Source organism: Muntiacus reevesi, chromosome 3 (assembly GCF_963930625.1).
Source record: "Muntiacus reevesi chromosome 3, mMunRee1.1, whole genome shotgun sequence".
In the NCBI taxonomy this organism is placed as follows: domain Eukaryota; kingdom Metazoa; phylum Chordata; class Mammalia; order Artiodactyla; family Cervidae; genus Muntiacus; species Muntiacus reevesi.
Window position 1 is genome coordinate 81,116,746 of NC_089251.1, and position 19,628 is coordinate 81,136,373.

At 32.6% G+C, this 19,628-nt stretch overlaps 1 protein-coding gene across 5 annotated transcripts in view; it reads left to right on the forward strand.

Moving 5' to 3' along the window:
- The window catches only part of SOS1 (SOS Ras/Rac guanine nucleotide exchange factor 1), a 125,189-nt gene that overhangs the window by 82,282 nt on the left and 23,279 nt on the right, over positions 1 to 19,628 (forward strand). For all 5 annotated transcript variants that reach the window (XM_065929397.1, XM_065929398.1, XM_065929402.1 and 2 more), the window contains 7 exons: positions 2,181 to 2,308; positions 3,101 to 3,756; positions 12,734 to 12,815; positions 13,572 to 13,694; positions 14,187 to 14,290; positions 15,389 to 15,611; positions 16,676 to 16,795. In XM_065929397.1, the coding sequence (XP_065785469.1) occupies positions 2,181 to 2,308; positions 3,101 to 3,756; positions 12,734 to 12,815; positions 13,572 to 13,694; positions 14,187 to 14,290; positions 15,389 to 15,611; positions 16,676 to 16,795 (1,436 nt within the window). The remainder of the gene's footprint in view (positions 1 to 2,180; positions 2,309 to 3,100; positions 3,757 to 12,733; positions 12,816 to 13,571; positions 13,695 to 14,186; positions 14,291 to 15,388; positions 15,612 to 16,675; positions 16,796 to 19,628) is intronic.

Consider the following 19,628-nt stretch of genomic DNA (forward strand, 5'->3'; position numbering starts at 1 on the left):
AGGCAGGTTCTTTACCACTAGCGCCATGTGAGAAGCCTAATATTCTGTCAGTGTCAACTTTTTTTTTTTTGCCTTATATCATAATGACTTGAATATTGAATGATTAAATTCTGAAACTATTCAATGAAGTAGTTCACTCTTTAGTAGTACTTTCATTACATCATCTAGAATGTTGCCCTTTCTTTGAATGTTACTTTTTCAGTGTTAGATTGTTTGCCCCCTTTTGACGCCTAAACTTGATAAAAATTTATGGTAATATTTTATTTCTCTTCAAAAATTCTGCTATAGGAGAGGTAAATAGTATAGACTCATAGAGATGGAAAGTGAAAGTGAAAGTCGCTCAGTGTCCGACTCTTTGCCACCACATAGACTGTATAGTCCATGGAATTCTCCAGGTCAGAATACTGGAGTGGGTGGCCTTTCCCTTCTCCAGGGGATCTTCCCAACCCAGGGATCAAACTCAGGTCTCCCACATTACAGGCAGATTCTTTACCAGCTGAGCCACAAGGGAAGCCCAATAGAGATGGAAGATACTTTAAAAGATTACCCAGAATCCAGCCTTCAGCCTACCCTTAAGTAAAAACCTAGTTATCTTCATGAAACTTGGCCATTGGCTTTCTTTAGTATAGATATAGCTGACCATAGTGAAGAGAAACACTATGAATAAAAAGTATTTGCATTTTTTTAATGTATCTATTTTTAAGTCTCTTATCCTTTACAAACTGTCTCCTCCACAACCCTTTTTATGGTGGAAATTTTGTGATTAGATTTTTGTTTTATTTGTCACAAATGAGACTAAATTTCCAGAGAGGGCAAATTATGCCTCAGTGAATTTTAAGTAATGGATATAAGAAATTTGAATAATAAGACCTGATGTCTTATATTTATTACTTCTGGAATATTTGAGCATTAAGATATTTTTAAGTAAATTATTTTTATAAAAATGGTTTGGAGCATTGACTATGTTTACTTTTTAAAATTACTTTGAATTTTTTATGGTTTTATTTCTCAAGCCTTTTTCATTTATGATAGAGAGTAAGTGTTCTTAAATGTTGCATGAAAACTCTGTTAATAAATGTTATTTATTAACTTTTCTTCTTTGGTAGCACAGATTTATAAGGTTACTGAATTATTGTCACTTATACCTCAGTTAATTGCTTTCTTGAATTACCACCACCTTGTCATATTTATTATTAGTAATTATTAATGACTCAATCCCTGTTAAGTACAGACTTTCTGTCTGGCACATGTAGTATCTTTAGCTAGTATTTGAAAATGTGCTTGAGTTCCACTAACATATATATTCCTAGTTTTACTCAAAATCTTCACATGTGAATACTGACAAAGTTCTTCATGATATTAATGTTAATTCTGTAGTTACACTATAAAGGAAAGCAGCTTACACTAATATTGTGCATTACTATTTTATAAAGGACTTTGGTTTTTTCCCGAGTGCTTTGATTTTTAATAGCAACCCCATAAAATATGCAAAGCAGGTTTTTTATAAGTAAGCCTCATTTGATAGATAGGAAAAGTGGGACTCAGTCAAATAACTTGCACCAAGTTCACACAGAAAGTAAGAGTCAAATTTTGATCTTAAGCCTTGTGTCTTCAACTGCCTTTATACCATATTGCATCCTTTTCTGTATATTTATCTTTCTTAAGCATTCCATTGCTGACAACAGCAATGTGGCAATCAGAAATCTAAGACCAAATTACACAACTTAAAAACAACTCACCCATGTGTCTACTGCTGTTCCAAGACCTGTGATAGTTAAAAAGATAATTTATATTCCTCATTTCTTTTCGGTAATATTTGTCTGAGAAAATGCACATTACTGCCTGTCAGAAGGTGTGACATCTTTTAACACTGTTTCTACTTTATTTTTCTGCTGGCACATGTAGACTCTTTAGCCAGTAATTAAAAATGTGCTTGAGTTCCACTGACATATATTTTACTAGTTTTACTCAAAATCTAGGAAAACTAAGTTCCATCTGCATATGGATAGTAATACATATAGAAGAAAAAGACTTTTGAAAAGAATAATATATTTTATGACACACTAAAATTTTAATTGTGGCAGAAAGAGATGAGTCAGTGTTATCTTAATCAATAAAATGGGTTTTATTTTATCCAGAAATGTTCTGTTAATTCAGATTTGTCATTTTTAACTTTGCAGCAGTTAGAAGAAAAGAGTGAGGATCAAGAAGACAAAGAATGTTTGAAACAAGCAATAACAGCTTTGCTTAATGTTCAGAGTGGTATGGAAAAAATATGTTCTAAAAGTCTTGCAAAACGAAGACTGAGGTGAATATTTTCACTTTTTTAAAAATAATCCTCCTTTTCACCCTTAATACTGTGGTATAAATTCAGGGATCCCTGGTCCCTCCTCAAGTAAACAATGAAGAAAATACTTTTAGTGACAAGCTTGGTCTTTCAGAGGAAGTGACATCAAAGCCAAGAGAATTTGTTATTGTTTGAAAAACCTTTCATATTTGTGCATTTTCCTTGCATACTCCCAGACAAGACCTCGTGAGAGTCAACTGGTAAGCTAAAGGAGAGATAGAGCAAATGTATTGGGTAGATTTATGTCAACAACATTGTTCTGTCAAAGTAAAATTAGTAGTGGCCTTTATTTTAGGGATTATGTAACTCGAGGCATTAATTCAGATAATACGCTTCCAGTTTCCTAATTATAGTAAGTGCATGGTTTTTAGCTTTAGGTATTGTCTACTTAAGCATTTCTAGATAAATTTTTTAATCTCTTACTTTTTTTTTCACTGTATTGGGCTACTTTGTAATACTTGTCATTCTAAATATTTAGTAGCCATGGTAGAAATAATCATTCTGTAGCTAAATATATAGGGTAGATTTTTGTCAGTAGTCAGTTGTTCTTTTTAGAGCACTAAAAAAATGTCTCTAATGTGTTGCTTTAGTTTCCAAAATTGTGCAACTCTGTAACACTAATATATCTGGAGAACCAATGAAAACCTTCACAGTGCAACTTTTAAAAATATACTTTAGCACTGTCATTTATATTCATGAATTATAGATTCCCTGTCATCTTTGTACTAACAGTGTTTTTTTCCTTTATCCCAGTGAATCTGCATGTCGGTTTTATAGTCAGCAAATGAAGGGGAAACAACTAGCAATCAAGAAAATGAACGAGATTCAGAAGAATATTGATGGTTGGGAGGGAAAAGACATTGGACAGTGTTGCAATGAGTTTATAATGGAAGGAACTCTTACACGTGTAGGAGCCAAACATGAGAGACACATATTTCTCTTTGATGGCTTAATGATTTGCTGTAAATCCAATCATGGGCAGCCAAGACTACCTGGTGCTAGCAATGCAGAGTATCGTCTTAAAGAAAAGTTTTTTATGAGAAAGGTACAAATTAATGACAAAGATGACACCAGTGAGTACAAGCATGCTTTTGAAATAATTTTAAAAGATGAAAATAGTGTTATATTTTCTGCCAAGTCAGCTGAAGAGAAGAACAATTGGATGGCAGCATTGATATCTTTACAGTACCGGAGTACCCTGGAAAGAATGCTTGATGTGACCATGCTGCAGGAAGAAAAGGAGGAGCAGATGAGGCTCCCTAGTGCTGACGTTTATAGATTTGCAGAGCCTGACTCTGAAGAAAATATCATATTTGAAGAAAACGTGCAGCCCAAAGCCGGAATTCCAATTATCAAGGCAGGAACCGTTATTAAACTTATAGAGAGGCTCACATACCACATGTATGCAGGTAAGAAGAATGAACTTGCCTGTCACTTTTATTCTCCTCCTTCAAGCTGATTTTTCTTTGTTGCACAGGTCATTGTGCCGAAAATAGAAAGCAAACTGACAACAAAAGACCTCCGCATTATCAGAGTTCATTTTCCTTTGACTAAAAAATACTGCCACTTTATAATTCTTTGAAATTTTATAATTTTTCTGCCACATTTTCATATGTTATTTTTAACTTTACAATCGAATTATAAATAAAGTCACTGGGCTAAATTTACCCAGTTAGCCAGTGGCAAAAATAAGACTGAAACTAGTGATAAACCAGTCATCATTAGGATCTAAAAAATTTTTTTACTCCTTTACCTCTTTTTTTCTCTTTCATTACTGGGGTTATAAAATTAGTAAAAATTCTAATATATGTTATGTATCCATTACCAAAACTGTACCAGTAGTACAAATATATACAGCATTGCTTTTTCTTAATTTCCATTCCTAAAATTTATTAAATTTAGCAATCCTGGAGTCTTTTAAATTTTCAGGATTTTTTACAACTGATATTATTTAAAAAACAATTTACCTTATTATGGCAATTTTTAGAGATAAACATAGGGGTTTGGAGGTTTCCTAGAGTGTTGAGACATGTTTGTCTCTAAGTGGACTGAATCAAATATAATATTTGGGAGGTAAGGAACAAATGTAATGGTCCATTCTTTAATTTTATTCCTTCTAATAAAGTAACAGATGATACTCCAGTTTTCTTCAGCTTCCCTACATAGTAGGAATTTTGAGAACTATAAAATACTGTGGAAAGAGCACTATATTTAGATTCATACCCTCACTCTGTCACAGTTCCTTAAGGTTTCAGAAGTAGCTTAGTTTTCATCTCAAAAACCAACATCACAACAGCTATCTTAGAATATTGTTGGAAAGAATAAATGAAATACTATAGGTGAAAGTTCTTTATAAACTTATTTTCTTTTTCTTTTTTTTTTTATAAACTTATTTTCAAAGAATGCTTTTATTACAAAGATACATAAAATCAAACTTAACTCTTACAAGTGCTAGTCTTAAAATAATTTAATGTATAAGTTAACCTCCATCTCCAGACTTTTTGCTTAAATATATTTCTGTCTCTAGGATACGTGTCTTTCTGGGGAAATTTCTCCAGCTTTTAAAGTTCTTCAAAAAAATAAAGTTTTTCAAATGGGCTCTCAGTTCTGTCTGGAAACTATTCTGGCACCAGTTCAATTAAACTTTTAAGAATATCCGTTAACTGTAATCCACTGTAATAAAGATGAATGGTATTCAACACTATTAATCTGTTTAATTTATTAAATACCTGGTCAGACCTACTCATATGGCCTGGAAACTATCAGGGCCACCTTGCAAAAAAGTAAAATTATAATTTTGTTTCTGTGATCCCAAAGCGTGTTATAAATATGATCTCTTTCATTATCTCCACATGTCTGGGATAAATAAGCCCGTGTTTTGTTTTTAGTTTTTATTTGGCCTCTATTTGGTAGTTCTTTTGCTAATCTTTTCCCTTGTAAAATAATAGTGTTTTTTCTTTCCCCAGAGGTAATTTTAAAAGCAGTTTAGGCTCTTTAAGCATATGCCATTTGGTAGTAGCAGGCAGTAACTGAAACATGTTGACTATAACAAAAAAAGACTCTGGGATTTTTACTCTTTTTAGTAAAACTGACTTTTTTAATTAATCAATTTTACTATTGATTCTTCACTTAGAAACTTATGTAGTCAGTGTATTCATTTTACTGACACAAAAATAAAAAATAAATCCAAGTATAGAAAATTTAAATAAGCTGCCTAGAATTTTGCATGAAAAATAAATACATTATTCTGTCATCTTTTTTTTACATGTGAAACTAATTTTGACAGGTGTAATTTCAGTAGTAAATATGACCCATCAACTTCTTTAAGATCTAGAATACAGCTTAAAAACTATCTTATTTAATTACCAGAAATTTATGGTTGCAAAACAGTTATTTCTTTGGTCCTTCTTAAGGGATTTTTAGGGATATGAAAGTTCAAATTATTCTTCTTGCCACATTATTCTCATTTTTGGATCTTAGAAGATTCACAGAAATTTTTAGCCTAAACATTCTAAAGTATTCATCATCTTATTTTAAACACCTTTGTTTTGGGTCCTTAGACTATTGAGAGTATAATTAATCCTTAGATTTTTACCTGTGTTTATGAGACAGCAGCTCTACTCTTTTTTTCTTCTGTAGAGCAGTACAAGCCGCAGTTGCTAAAGAAGACTTACTAGTGTTTCCTACCAAGTCACGTGGTATTTGATGTAGAAAATATTTTCAAATTTCAAATTTTTTAATATAATTGTTTTCCTTAAAGCACTAATGTTAGTGATAAAAATATTCTTTACTGCTTGCTTTATTTCACAGAACTAACTTCTGATTATTATTAAGTAGTTGTAGTGCTACAGTTAAATATTTCTTTTCTAGAGACCTATTCTTTTATTTATTTTTTGAATGAGGATACTTTAAAACAAACAAAACTTAACAAGCATAACTGAGTTTTTCTTTAGTCTTGGCAATCTTCTCCTTAATATACACAGTTCACACCAAATCTATAGACATAGTACATTTGCTATGGTGTTTTATTAGTTACTTTTGATAGTCACCCTCATTTATATTCATCTTTAGCTTTTGAATAGAATAACTTAAATAGTTTTACTTCTAATTAATATGCACTCAGCTTTCTAGATTTATAGAACTTTGCAAAGTTAAGTGTATCCAAATTTAAATTGACAAGATCTTTTTGCTTTTTTAAAATGTTAAAGTTTTTTAAAAATTCCTTTCATTAATTTCTTGAGGAATAAAAAGCCAGTGTTGGGTTTAGAGTATTATAGCTAAGGGTTTTTTTGACATTTTTCTTTTCTATTTTATTTTGAAGTTTAATAGAATATTTTAACTTACGTCATAAATATATTACTAGTGTAACTAAAATCCACAAGCAGCTTTCATGAACTGTAGTTTACCATATATACCAATAAGTATTAGTTACTAGCTTATTTGACTTCTGTAAGGTCTATGATAAATGTATTACTGGCAACATAGAATGTGTTTTTAATAGACCATGTACGAACTTGTAAAACATGCAAGCAGCTATTTTTTAAGGCCTTTTCCAGCTTAATTGGACTCTGAGGCCTCACACAGTGATAATGGATTAACTGTTTAAGAACTGTTGGTCTGCTCTATTTAATTTTGGTTTGATAGGTATTTTTGGTTTGATTTGGTTTGATAGGTATTTAATTTTGGTTGTTTGATAGGTATTTTTTATCAGAACATACAGTGTAAGTTGTGGCTTGCACTGAAACAAAAGCTAAAAGTTAGATTGCATATTTTTATTATGTTGTATAGAATTGTAATAAAAGACATTGGCTGTAATACATGAGAAAAATCCAGTAGCTAATAAGCACTACTTACAGAATTTTTTAAATTATAGGTTGGTCAGACATTGTCATCAAAAAACAGAAAACTTGTTTAACCTTTCTTAATTCAGACTTCACTGTGGCTTCAGTCATCTTGATCACTCAGGTGTTTTACAGTAATTTATAAAACAGCTATAGATCTCAAATGATCAGTCGTTCACTTTATAGACCCAAACCCAAGGCCTTGAAGGTTATGTGATTTGCCAGAAATCATATCAGTTAATTGCAGGAAAGAGTGTGAGAAATCAGGTTTCTTTTATTTTCTGTCATGTTACACTGACTCATACAAAGTGAATTTTTTTTTCATTTTTAGATTATAATATTTTTATTATGTATATTGAACAGCAAAAATAGAATTACTTGCTTGGTTTGAATTGCCAGGAATATAAATGGTTCTTCATTTCTGGGCAAACACAGGTCTACTATGAAGATAGAGTACTGTTTTTTCTCATTGAGATAGGTAATAAATTCTAACTATGGATAACTTCTATTTTAATGCATAGATTTTAGTTTATAGTTAGATGTTGGTCATTATAATTTTAGTTTTTAACAAAATCCAATCTATTGGTGTTACCTGCTGTGTAAATTTAGGTGAATTGGAAAGTGCTTAATTGTTGCTCAAAAGATTACAACAGAGTGTTATGTAGAATCTAATATATGGTGCTGCAGATCCAGTGTTTCTGGGCGTAACAGTAATTTGCTAACTACATCAGAACTTCAGAATTGGTGTGGGGGTAAATTGTGTTGTTAGATGTATCATTCTGGACCTGGCAAGGATATGAAGAGACCTTTATTCACAGTGAGAAAACACAAAGCAATATGCATTAAAAAGGAGGAGATGAAAGTAGGAATTTCAGTTCTATTCCAGAGTTACAGGAAATAATTTAGTATAAATTCATTATTGAGACTTTGAAACAACATGTGTAAAGAAATGTAAAGAAATGTTTGGAGATGGTGTGTCTGGTTTTGATAGTCTTTTTAGAGAAATGAGATGACTTTGAGGGAGGGGGTCTCTATTAGATCTGACATGTAAAAGCAAGAACTTTTCATTTTAAAGTGTGGGAAAAAGGTGTTTCCCATGCATGGTGTACTTCGGTTTTAAAGAAAATGGTATTAAAAAACTTAAGCCAATTCATATTTTTCTTTAAAATACTGCTATCTTAGGCCCACATATAGAAAATTTGTTAAAAAAAAAAAATTGCTTTAGATTTCTTTGAAGTTTGTGTTCTATATAAGCTCCATTAGGGTGTTTTAGCTCTTAAAAAAAAACTTTTGAACAATTTTTGATCTATAGGGCAGTGCTGTACTATTTTTAAACTCTGATTTTTTTTTTAAGTGTTTGTGCGTCAGCATAGCGTCTGTTTCCTTTTTTAAGGAATTCAAGAGTGATTGTTTATAAATCCTTGTTGAGGAGCTTATTGTTTCTTGTGGCATTTTAAATGGCTGTATTAAAGGGAGAATTGTCACATGAACAGACATCCTGATTAACAGTGTTTCACTATGGTGGTTGGGGGAGGGGTGTTTACATAAATAACTCTATGTAACAAATATTTCATAAATGTATTGACCTTGCCAATAAAAATGTATTGACCTTGCCAATAAAAATGTGTTGAAAAAAAGGATTAAGTTTTTCACCTCAAATGTAATATGCTGTATTCTGAACATTATAGTAATTACATTCTGATTTCCTAAGATGTTCAAGAAATGTACAATAAAATATTATGAAAGAATAGCTTTAGAGTGAGGCAGACAGGCAGCTAAAGACCAGCAGAAAATAGGAAATGTCTTATTTGAAATAACCTGAACCTAGACAAGGGACATGATGGTAAACTTGGAAGATAATTTGTACATACAGAGAGATTGGGTAGACAGAGGGAAGGGAAGCAGAGCAGGATAGAAATCTTAGTACAGGGCTTTGAGAATCAAGGAGAAAAGAGTGTTGCCTAAAATGAAGAAAAACCACAGAGGACATTTCTACCATTGCTCATATTGTTTGAGAAAGAAGTTTGTGGAATTACATCCACTAGCAAGAAACAAAAAGAGGAGAATATCAAAATAGTTAATTTTCATTTTCTCCACAAATATTTGTGCCTATGTGTTAAAACCAAATCAGCATAGCATGGCTTTTGTATTTTTAATGCATTTGCCTTCCATCTGTCTCTGAAACATCACTTTGTAATATAGGGAGATAACTGTTGCTCTACAACCATCAGAGGCAGTGTAAAACTTAACTTCTATCATTGTCTGATAAATGTGAAGTAGGTACTTTGTTTTTCTACAAAATTACATAACCTGTCCTTATTGATGGGTGTTTTTTAAGTATCTAGTTATCTTGGGCTTTCCTATCATCAGTAAGATAAAGGTCTCCAGTGGTTAGTGTAGCATTATATGTGTTACTATCCCTGAAATAGGGAAATCAATAGAAATAAAAACAGCATCTGGAATGTGATATTTTGTGTTAAAATTTCAAGTAGAGATGTTATGTCCTTCTTTAATTTAAGTTTTTCATTCATTAGCAGTTTTCTATGGCTTTCTACTAAAAACAGAGCCGGAATTAATTCAAGCCTGGGAATATATGTGGCCTTTAAGATGTTTTTTGAAAGTACTTAAACTTTGGCCAGATTTTCTTGGTTTATTTTTAGCTTCTGCTGGTTTTTTCTTTTGGCAAGTCTGCTCTAATTTCTAATCAGGCTAAAAACAACTTAAACTTGAGTCACTTCAGAAGTTAATACAACAGTGATGCTTGTGGGAGTGTTTATTTCACCGCCAGCTCGAAAAACTCCTCTTCTGAGTACAGTGTACAGGAAGGTACAGCTGCTCCTTCCTAAAATCTGGAAGAAGGCTTAACAAGAATTACAGAATCACAATTAGACTGCTAATTTTTCAATGACTTCAGTGCCTTTAACCAAGATTAGCAGTTTACAGCTTTATTCTGAATTAATAATTTATGTAAATTTCTATAGTGACTATATAACTCGTGGATTCATTCTTTATAGTTAGATCTCACAGCTTTGGAAACCTTAACAAAATCCTTTAATCCAAGGAGGTTATGTGATGTGGTAGAAAAAAGCAATACATCAGAAAACACACCATCCAGATTCCAATTCCATTTCTGTCACTCCACTGTGTGACTTTAGATAACTCTCAGTTACCTCTCTCCTATGTAGAAAGGGACAAACCTCAGCAACCCTGCTCACTTCACAGAAATGACATGGAATGAATGATGTGAATGCTCTTTGAATTCATTACGTAACAGACATCAGGAACTGATGTGATCCCTTTTGACTGATGTGGCAGTGGGACACACCGTGACTTTCCCAGCATTTTCATTAGTTAGTAAAGTACTGAAATGGCCAGAAGCTTTGGTATAAGCTGAAAAGGCTGTTTTAAAATAGTTTGCCTTTAAAAAATAACCAACTTTCTAAAACATACTTTAATTTACTTAGAGCTTGCTTTTATTGTTTTTCAACTTAAAAGTAGCTTTGATATCCCACAAATTTTTAGCCTGACTTAGGTGGAATTTGAGAAGAAATGGACCTGGATATTGATTTTAGACTTTTAGACTAAACTTTTGTTTTAAAAAAGGGAGCGCTCGCCCTTAATTTTGACAGCTCAGGGATATTTGGAGCACTCTGTACTAAGGTCTGGCTCAGTATCTCTACAGTGGCCACTACTTTTGCTTCCTAAATACATGATGTTTTGAGTAGCCTCACCTTACATATAGATTTGCAGAACAGGAAGAAGATTCTTGGAAGGGAGGATTGTGATGAAACCGATATAAATCTCTGTTTTAAAATCTTGTACAGCCTTCTGTTTTAAAATCTTTTCTTCTGGTTGAGACATTAGTCTTTAACGTTTGAGGAACTCTGTAACTGAAGACAGACAATAAAATACCAACAGAGAGGAAATTACTAAAGGATTGTATCTGTTTAAATTACTTTTATCAGTAACCCACTCTAGCCTCAGAAGGTATGAAGCTAAAGGAGAAGAGAGGATTTAAAACGAATATATTTTATTGTGTAAATTTTTCTTTAACTTAAAGTATTATAATCTTAAATTCAAGGTTGTCTGATATTTAAATCAGTTCATTGTCTTGACGACCACATATACCAGTATATTGGAAGTAGATTTTTATTATAAATCCCTGAATTTTATTTTGGCAGGTGGGAAATTAATATAGTTATTTTACTTTCAGGCTAAATTTAGGGTGATTCTTAATCAGACAAAAATCAGACTAAATAGAGGTTTTCCACGCAAATAAATTCTGATTCTTGCTACATCCTATGCTAATAAAATACATAGTATTTCTTATAAAGAATCCATAGTATGTAGCCTGACAAAAATAAATTTAGTTGCTACTCTCAATAAATTTATCATTAAATTAGAGCTTACCATTCCATAGTGATGTGAAATAGGAAAAGGATACTCCCAATAAAAAACGCAAGTTAATGAATTCTCCCCTCCTCCTTTTTAAAGACTCTTAACAGCTAAATGTGGACCTTGATGAAATGTGAGTTACAGTGACTGGTGAGTGGTTTTTTTCCCCCATTATGGGAAGTTGTCCCCCAGCCACCAGGCCTGGTGACAGCACCTGTGCTGGTGACAGCAGCCTTTTTCCACAGGTTGGGAGAATACTGTCAGAGACTGGAATAGGCAGGTCTGGAGAGGTGATCACACTCAGCCAGCTTCCTCTTTATGAAGAATGAAAAGTAGGTCCTCTCATGGAAGTATGAATGAAAAGTAGGCCCTTTTCGTGGAAGCAGTTGAAGATTCATGGTCTTACGGTGAAATTCTAATTGAGTCTGTGTATATGCTCGCTCAGTCTTGTCCAACGTTTAGCCACCAGGAAAACCCCCGCATCGTGTCTACTTGCAGTGCAAGCAATTAAAAGTTGTAAATAGAGCCAAATCAACATGTTCTCATACATGTAATAGTTTTAATAACTTACAGGTGTTTATTTGTAAGCATCTTTTAGCAGTTTTAATTAAGACCTCTAGCAAATAAAACAATTTAGAAACTATTTAACTTAATCAACAACATTACAAGATCTAATCTCCAGTTGAATGCTCTGTTGACATGATTTAAAGGAATCTAGATAACTAATCCTAGATAAATTAGTCTGGATGGCAGGAAAAAGTAATGGGTTATTAGGTGGCCTTTGTGTTTCTGAGAGAGAGAAACCACCTGATGATGCACTGAGATCCAGGCAGCATGTAGAGACTTGCTTCTGTGCTCTGCCTTTCTCCCCTTTGCATTCCTGCGGTCAATAATGAGCTTAATATCAGCTAGTCAGAGTGTGCAGAGGTCAAGAAACAAGTTGATGTAAAATTTTAGTGTCAATGATTTTGCCACTAATTTAGTAAAAAACTAAAGCTAGCAATTGATTACAAAGTCCAAAGCACACTGTGTGGTCAGAACACTTTGGGACTTTAAAAGTTGACTATTTACTCTTTTGGAAATGTAAATAATAATTTTAATCATTCTTCATACAATATTTTAATAAGATATTTTTCCTTTTTCTTCATAGATCCCAATTTTGTCCGGACATTTCTTACAACATATAGATCCTTTTGTAAACCTCAAGAACTACTGAGTCTTATAATAGAAAGGTCTGTCATTTTAAAATGTTTAAGTTTCTTTGTTCTTTTTTTTAATGAGATTGAGCTAAGATATAGAAATATTTTGAATGAGCTTTACATTCTAGTTCAAGAATACTTTAAGAAGAAAATATCTTGGAAGAACATTTGTTTTATATTGCTATGTTAGCTTTGATTATTTAAATATAAAAATAGGCATATTTTTTACATGGAAACTCAGTGTGTGAAATTTCAAATTTATAGAATTAACCATGTTAAAGAACTATAAAAATGTAGAATTTAGGCTCTGGGAATTGAATTTTTAATGATTTAAATGTTCTAAATAGAATTTTTTAAATATACTACATGTTGAGGAGAATGGAGTGAACAAGTACTATAATCAAGAAAAATGTTTCTAACCAAAGAGCACTCAACTTTTCAAAATTTACCATTAAAAAAGTTTATGTTGGCTTATTTAGAGTAATTACACAAGCCCAAAATTAATATCATTCCCTTAACTTTATAATCATACCTATTTTTTAGGCATTGCATATATTCTTTATTCTTTATTACATTTCTAGTTAGTTTTATTTATCCTGGCAAGTATTCATTTCTTTTTTAAAAATTAGTCTTTACATTATAGATACCTCACTTGTTTTCACTGTTTGTGTATATCCTTAGTAATTTTTACAGTGCTCTCTTAATTGTGCTGTGAAAAGATTTGTAGTTTTCTGTTTGCATAATTTGATATAATTGATCTTTTCATTAGTTTGTTCTGTTTTATGTTAGGTTTGAAATTCCAGAGCCTGAGCCAACAGAAGCTGATCGCATCGCTATAGAGAATGGAGATCAACCCTTGAGTGCAGAACTAAAAAGATTTAGAAAAGAATATATACAGCCTGTGCAGTTGCGGTAAGCATTAATAAGTAAATAAGTCTTTGTTGAACTTTTGTTTCAGAGTTAAATAAGATCTTTCCCAAGCAAGGAGGAAGTAACATGTAAAATGAGTAAAGAGAAATTATCAGAAATTACTGTATAAGTGTTGATTAAAATAGAATTTTGAAGGTGGTAAGCCACTTACAAGATTAAAGTTGACTCTGGAACACCCTGGGGGTTAGGGACACTGACCCTCGGCAGAGTAGAAAATCCAGTCTTACAGTCAGCCCTCTAAATCCTTGGACATCCACAGACTGAACCACCTGCCTAGAGTGTAGTACTGTGGTATCGATTTCGTGGGAGAAAAAAAAACTATAAATGCAGCCACGCAGTTCAAACCCTGTTATTGAAGGGTCATCTGTATTTAATTTGTTGAGTTCCTGTGTTTTCATTTATACCTCTCATTGTGATAAATGTTTACGTTTGAGTTCCCATATAATTAATTCTTCTTCTGTGTTAATACCATAGAGTGTTAAATGTATGTCGGCACTGGGTAGAGCACCACTTCTATGATTTTGAAAGAGATGCAGATCTTTTGCAGCGAATGGAGGAATTTATTGGAACCGTAAGAGGTATGTTTCTTTTTTTTAAGTGCCTTAGTTTTATATGTAACAAAAGTATGGTAATCATCAACTAACATCACTACTCACTGTAGTTTAGAGGTATTTATAATAATGCCAGCATAACCAACTGGAAAAGTAAAATTTTTTCATCAAACGTTTTTGACCTACAGATTGTTTAATAATGATCCTGTTGATCTAGTGAATTTTCGTTTAGTAAATCAACTTACTGATTATTTTGGAATTGGATAGAAGGAGTCTCAATTTATGCTGTTTGTACACATCTGAAAGTATGTATACCAGAGGACAATTAGGAACTGTTTTAGTAACACCACAATGGAGGTTGACTGAGAAACAGGTAAATAGTGTATAACATATCAGAGAGTCAGCAGAGTATATTGAACTAAGACCTGAGAAATAAGAGTTCTCTTCTGAACACTGCCACTTGTTAGATAAATGACTGGGTGAAATAATTTTGATTCTTTAGACTTCAGTAACACGACGAGCTAGGATTGATGATCTCCAGTTCCCCTTTTAGTTCTAAAGATGTCCTTAACAAACTTGTTTCTATTTCCACTGTACACTTTAAATGAGAATCAAAAAATAAAGGATTAAATAACAGCACTTTCATGCCTACTGCAAAACAAAGCCACGTGAAAAAACACAAAAGGAAGGAATCAGTCCTCTGGCACTATTTGGTTTATAAAATGTAGTTTGTTAGATTAACAGCTGATGTTGTATGAGCTGTCATTATAAATCTTATTTGTGTAAGATATCTTTTTTGGAGAGGATTATAAAATAATATTTTGAACTGAAGTCTAGAACAATAGAAGTGAAAATTTTCTGCAAATAAATTACTTTCTCATTTTATTTAAAAAGGATGTGGAAAAATACATACCAAACTATTAACAAATGGTTAGCCAAATGAAGAAAAATGAGACTGGGATAGGAAACAGGGAAATGGTAAAGGGGAACTTCATTTTTAAATTTTGGTTGTTTGAACTTTTTATAACAAAGATATATTCAGGTATCATTTATATGATTTTAAACTATTTTTTTAAATATTGAGTAAAATATTTAAACGTTACTTTTCATATAATGTTATTTCAGGTAAAGCAATGAAAAAATGGGTTGAATCCATCACTAAAATAATCCAAAGGAAAAAAATTGCAAGAGACAATGGACCAGGTCATAATATTACATTTCAGAGTTCACCTCCCACAGTTGAGTGGCATATAAGCAGACCTGGGCACATCGAGACTTTTGACCTGCTCACCTTACATCCAATAGAAATTGCTCGACAACTTACTTTACTTGAATCAGATCTATATCGGTATGTAATTTGATGTTCAAGCTGAAAAATCATTTCAAATGAGTAAACTTTCAAAATGAAATCTGATTTCTGGCATGTAGGATTGTTATAAGACATAAATGAGATCGTACACCAAGTGTCTTCTGCAGAGAAGACACCTCTTTGTTTACTCCTCGATCCCCTTTGCCCTGTCTGGGTTTACAGCTTCTCTCTTTATGCAGGCACCCCTAGGTAGTGAATCTGCTAAATTCATTTGCTAACTTCGTAACCCGGGCAACTTTAATCTTCTTCTGTGACTTACTCCTCTGCTACTTAGTTTCCTCCAGAGTAAATGGAGTTAATGATGGTACCTACTCCTGGAGCTGTTGTGCAAGGTTTAAAATAGCCCATATATTTATAGCATTTAGCACACTGCCCCGCACAGAGTAAGGGCTCAGTGAGTTAGATAGCACCATTGTCATGAACATACAGCATGGCCATTTAACCTTTTTAAAAAGTTTTCATATATTGATATAGCTACTAATCTCAAAAAACATGCCTGTTTCTAGTTTTAAATTTAGACTTTTTAGATTTCAAGCTGTTTATTTGTTTAACTAAATGGAAAAGGAAACTAAATGTATAGCGTTCCCACCAAAGATCATCACTCTTCCCAAAATCAGTGTTAGAACCTTTTGTTTTTCTTTCCCAGGACTCTTCCTAAGAGAGTTTTTCCCCTTCCTTGAAGAGGTGGGGGAAAAAAAGATTTATGAATTGCAGCAATTACTATACCCTTAGTTATTATATCATTATTTAAAAGAATTATCCCAAACTACTTTCTTTCCCTCATTTGTTAGATAATATTTATAAGCGCTGGGAAAGACACTGTGAAGAAATCCCATCCATGCCCAAAGCAAAATACTGCTCTAAAGCAATAAAAAGAGAACACAGGTACATGCACACAAAATTTTTTTAAATCAATAGACAGAATGCAAAATTATAATGCTTTTGTTTTACCTTGTTTTCATAAACCTTTTATCTCATTTACTTGATAAAACAATATACTAGAGGGAAAAATATCACGTAGAATTATGTCTTGATGATTTTAGAGCTGTACAGCCATCAGAATTAGTTGGAAGTGTGTGGACAAAAGAAGACAAAGAAATTAATTCTCCTAATCTTCTGAAAATGATCCGGCATACCACTAATCTCACTCTGTGGTTTGAGAAGTAAGTGTTATTGATCTTCTTAATTTTCACGACAGTCAGTTACATGATAAATTTCACTGCAGTTCTATTTCCATGTCTCCTGTGTTTGTTGTTGTTGTTCCTCTGTTCTGCCTTTCTTTGACAATTAGTGAATGTTTTTCTAAAACAGCATTTTGTGTTTTTTTTTTTAATGATTGCGTTTTAGGTTTGCCACATGCATTGTAACAGAATTAGTTTCAGATTATACCTGATATATAAAAATGTTACTCCTCTATAGCTCTATTCACTCCTCCCCTTTTGTGGTATTGTAACATGCATTACATATAGTTAACGATCTGTAATTATAGATAACTGTAACTGTAGATCTAACAGTGCATTGTTATAATTGTTGTTTTACTACCACTTGGTATTATTTTCTTAGCCCTTCACAGCTTTGCTCTCTTATTGGAAATGTATTTCACATACATTAACATTTCTATGTGTTATAGACCCAACAATACATTACATGCATATTATTTTATCCAGTTGTTTTTTAAAATCAGTTTAAAAAAACAATGAGGAAAAAACAGGCATTTATATTGTTTCTTATAATTAAATAATTACCTTTACCAGTGTTCTTTGTGTGGATTCACATTGCTATCTGGGGTTACTTGCCTTTAGCTTGAAGAACTTACGTTAGCACTTCTTATATGGTGGGTCTGTTAGCAACAGTTCTCTTAGTTTTTGTTTATATGGGAAAATCTTTACTCTGTCTTCATTTTTGAAAAACAATACCCCTATAAGTTTAACTATTTATTTTTTCTGCCAGTTCAAACTGACTATTGAGTCCCTCTAGTAACATTTTTATTTTAATTATTGTAGTTAATTATCATATTTTTCAAATCCAAAGTTTCTGTTTGGTTTCTTCTACAATTCCTGTGTTTTTTAGGACACTCCTATTGATGATGCACACTGTCATCAGCTCCCCCCTTTACTTTTTAAATCATACTTCCCTTTAGTTCTATGAATAAATTCAGAATATCTACTTTGAAATCTTTGTTGTTGCTGTTGTTGTTAAATCTGACATATCAGGTCTGTCTTACAGGCAGTTTACCATTCCCTGTTTTTTCTTCCCCAGTGAATCTTGACATTTTAGATGTCAAAGGAGATAGGGAGCCCTGTGCCCTCCACCCCCCACCTCTTCAATATTCTCTGAGGAAGCAGACTCTTGCCTCTCTTACTGAATTGTAAATTTCCTGAATAGATGTTTCTTTACTTGCTGTTTACTCTTAGGGCCATTTCTAGAGACTGCTAGAACTTACATAATTTTAACCAGTGTCCCTGAGGAGTAAGGAAGCATAACTTGTTGTCATGTCAGAAGTCCAGATCTCAATACAGTTTTTTAATTGGAACTGGAAATAAGAGTTTTATGTATTGGCCATATTTTTTATGATCTTGACCCATGTTTTATAAGGGTGATGTGAAGTTTGCACAGATCATATTGGCATTATCAGAACAAGAGACCAGTGACATAAGGGAATGACTGGAGCTATAGTGTGGATAAAGACCAGAAAGCAATTCCTAAAGAGAAATCCTTTGAAAGTTAGGACTTCCTTTTATTTATATTATTACTTCTTAGCCTCTAAAAAGTAGAACTTTAGAGTTTGCCCTCTCAGTGTTGCTTCCTGATTTCTTCTTTATCAATCAAGTAACTATACTTCAATTGCAAAGGCTCTTTTCCATAATAATAATTAAAAGTTATGTCTGTAAAGAGGAAACAGAACTCATAAGACCTACAGACAATTTCCATCTGTCCTATTTTTAATAGATTACTGAGAAGGCAGCCATTTCCTTTTCTTTTTCCTTTCTCTTGTTTTTTTAATTGTGGTAAGATTTTTTCAATGTATAAATACAATATTGTTATCTATAGGCATAATGTACAGCAGATCTCTAGAACTTATTTATATTGTATAAATAAGTGCCAATCAGCATGAAAATTTATACATTGATAAGCAACTCCCCATTTTCCTGCCTACCTGCCCCTGGGAACCATCATTTTATTCTTTGCTTCTATAAGTTCTTTGTTTCTTTTTACTGTTTTAGATACCTCATGTACATAGAATCATGCAATAGTTGTCCTACCACTTGTTTATTTCACATAGCATAATGTCCTCAGCGTTCATTTTGGGATTTCCTTCTTTTCTAAGACTGAATAATATCCTATTGTACGTGTATTTCTTATTTTCTTTGTCCTTTCATCTGTAGATGGACATTCAGGTTGTTTCTGTGTTTGGCTATTGTGGACAGTGTTGGAATGAACATGGGAGTGCTAATATCTCTTTGAAATATTGATTGCAATATTTTTGGATAAATACCTAGAAGCAGGATTGCTGATCAAAGGAAAGTTCTATTTTTGAGTTGTTGTTGTTGTTGTTGAGGAACCTCCATACTGTTTTCTTAGCAACTACATCATTTTGCATTCTCGTTATTGTATAAGGGTTCCAGTTTCTGCCTTTTCGATGGAAGAGGTTCTTGTTCACTTGCCACAGTGGTTTGGCCATAGATGTGCATTAGAATTGAAATCACTTCTCAATAAATCACCCCAGACTTACCTGGTTTTTACAAAAACTCCACAGGTGATCTCATTTTGTATACCTAGTTAATATCAACTAAAATAGTTTTTTAAGAGATGTAAATATACTTGTATCACACCTTTTAAAATGTCCAGAAAACTAGTTAGCCAATAGATGATATATTTATAGACATCTAGCTAATGTTTTAATGCATAAACATGTTTAATTTGATAATAAGACATGTTTATTTTGATAATTTTGCAGTTTTTTTTTTCATAGTGTTAGATCAGCCTCATCAGAGA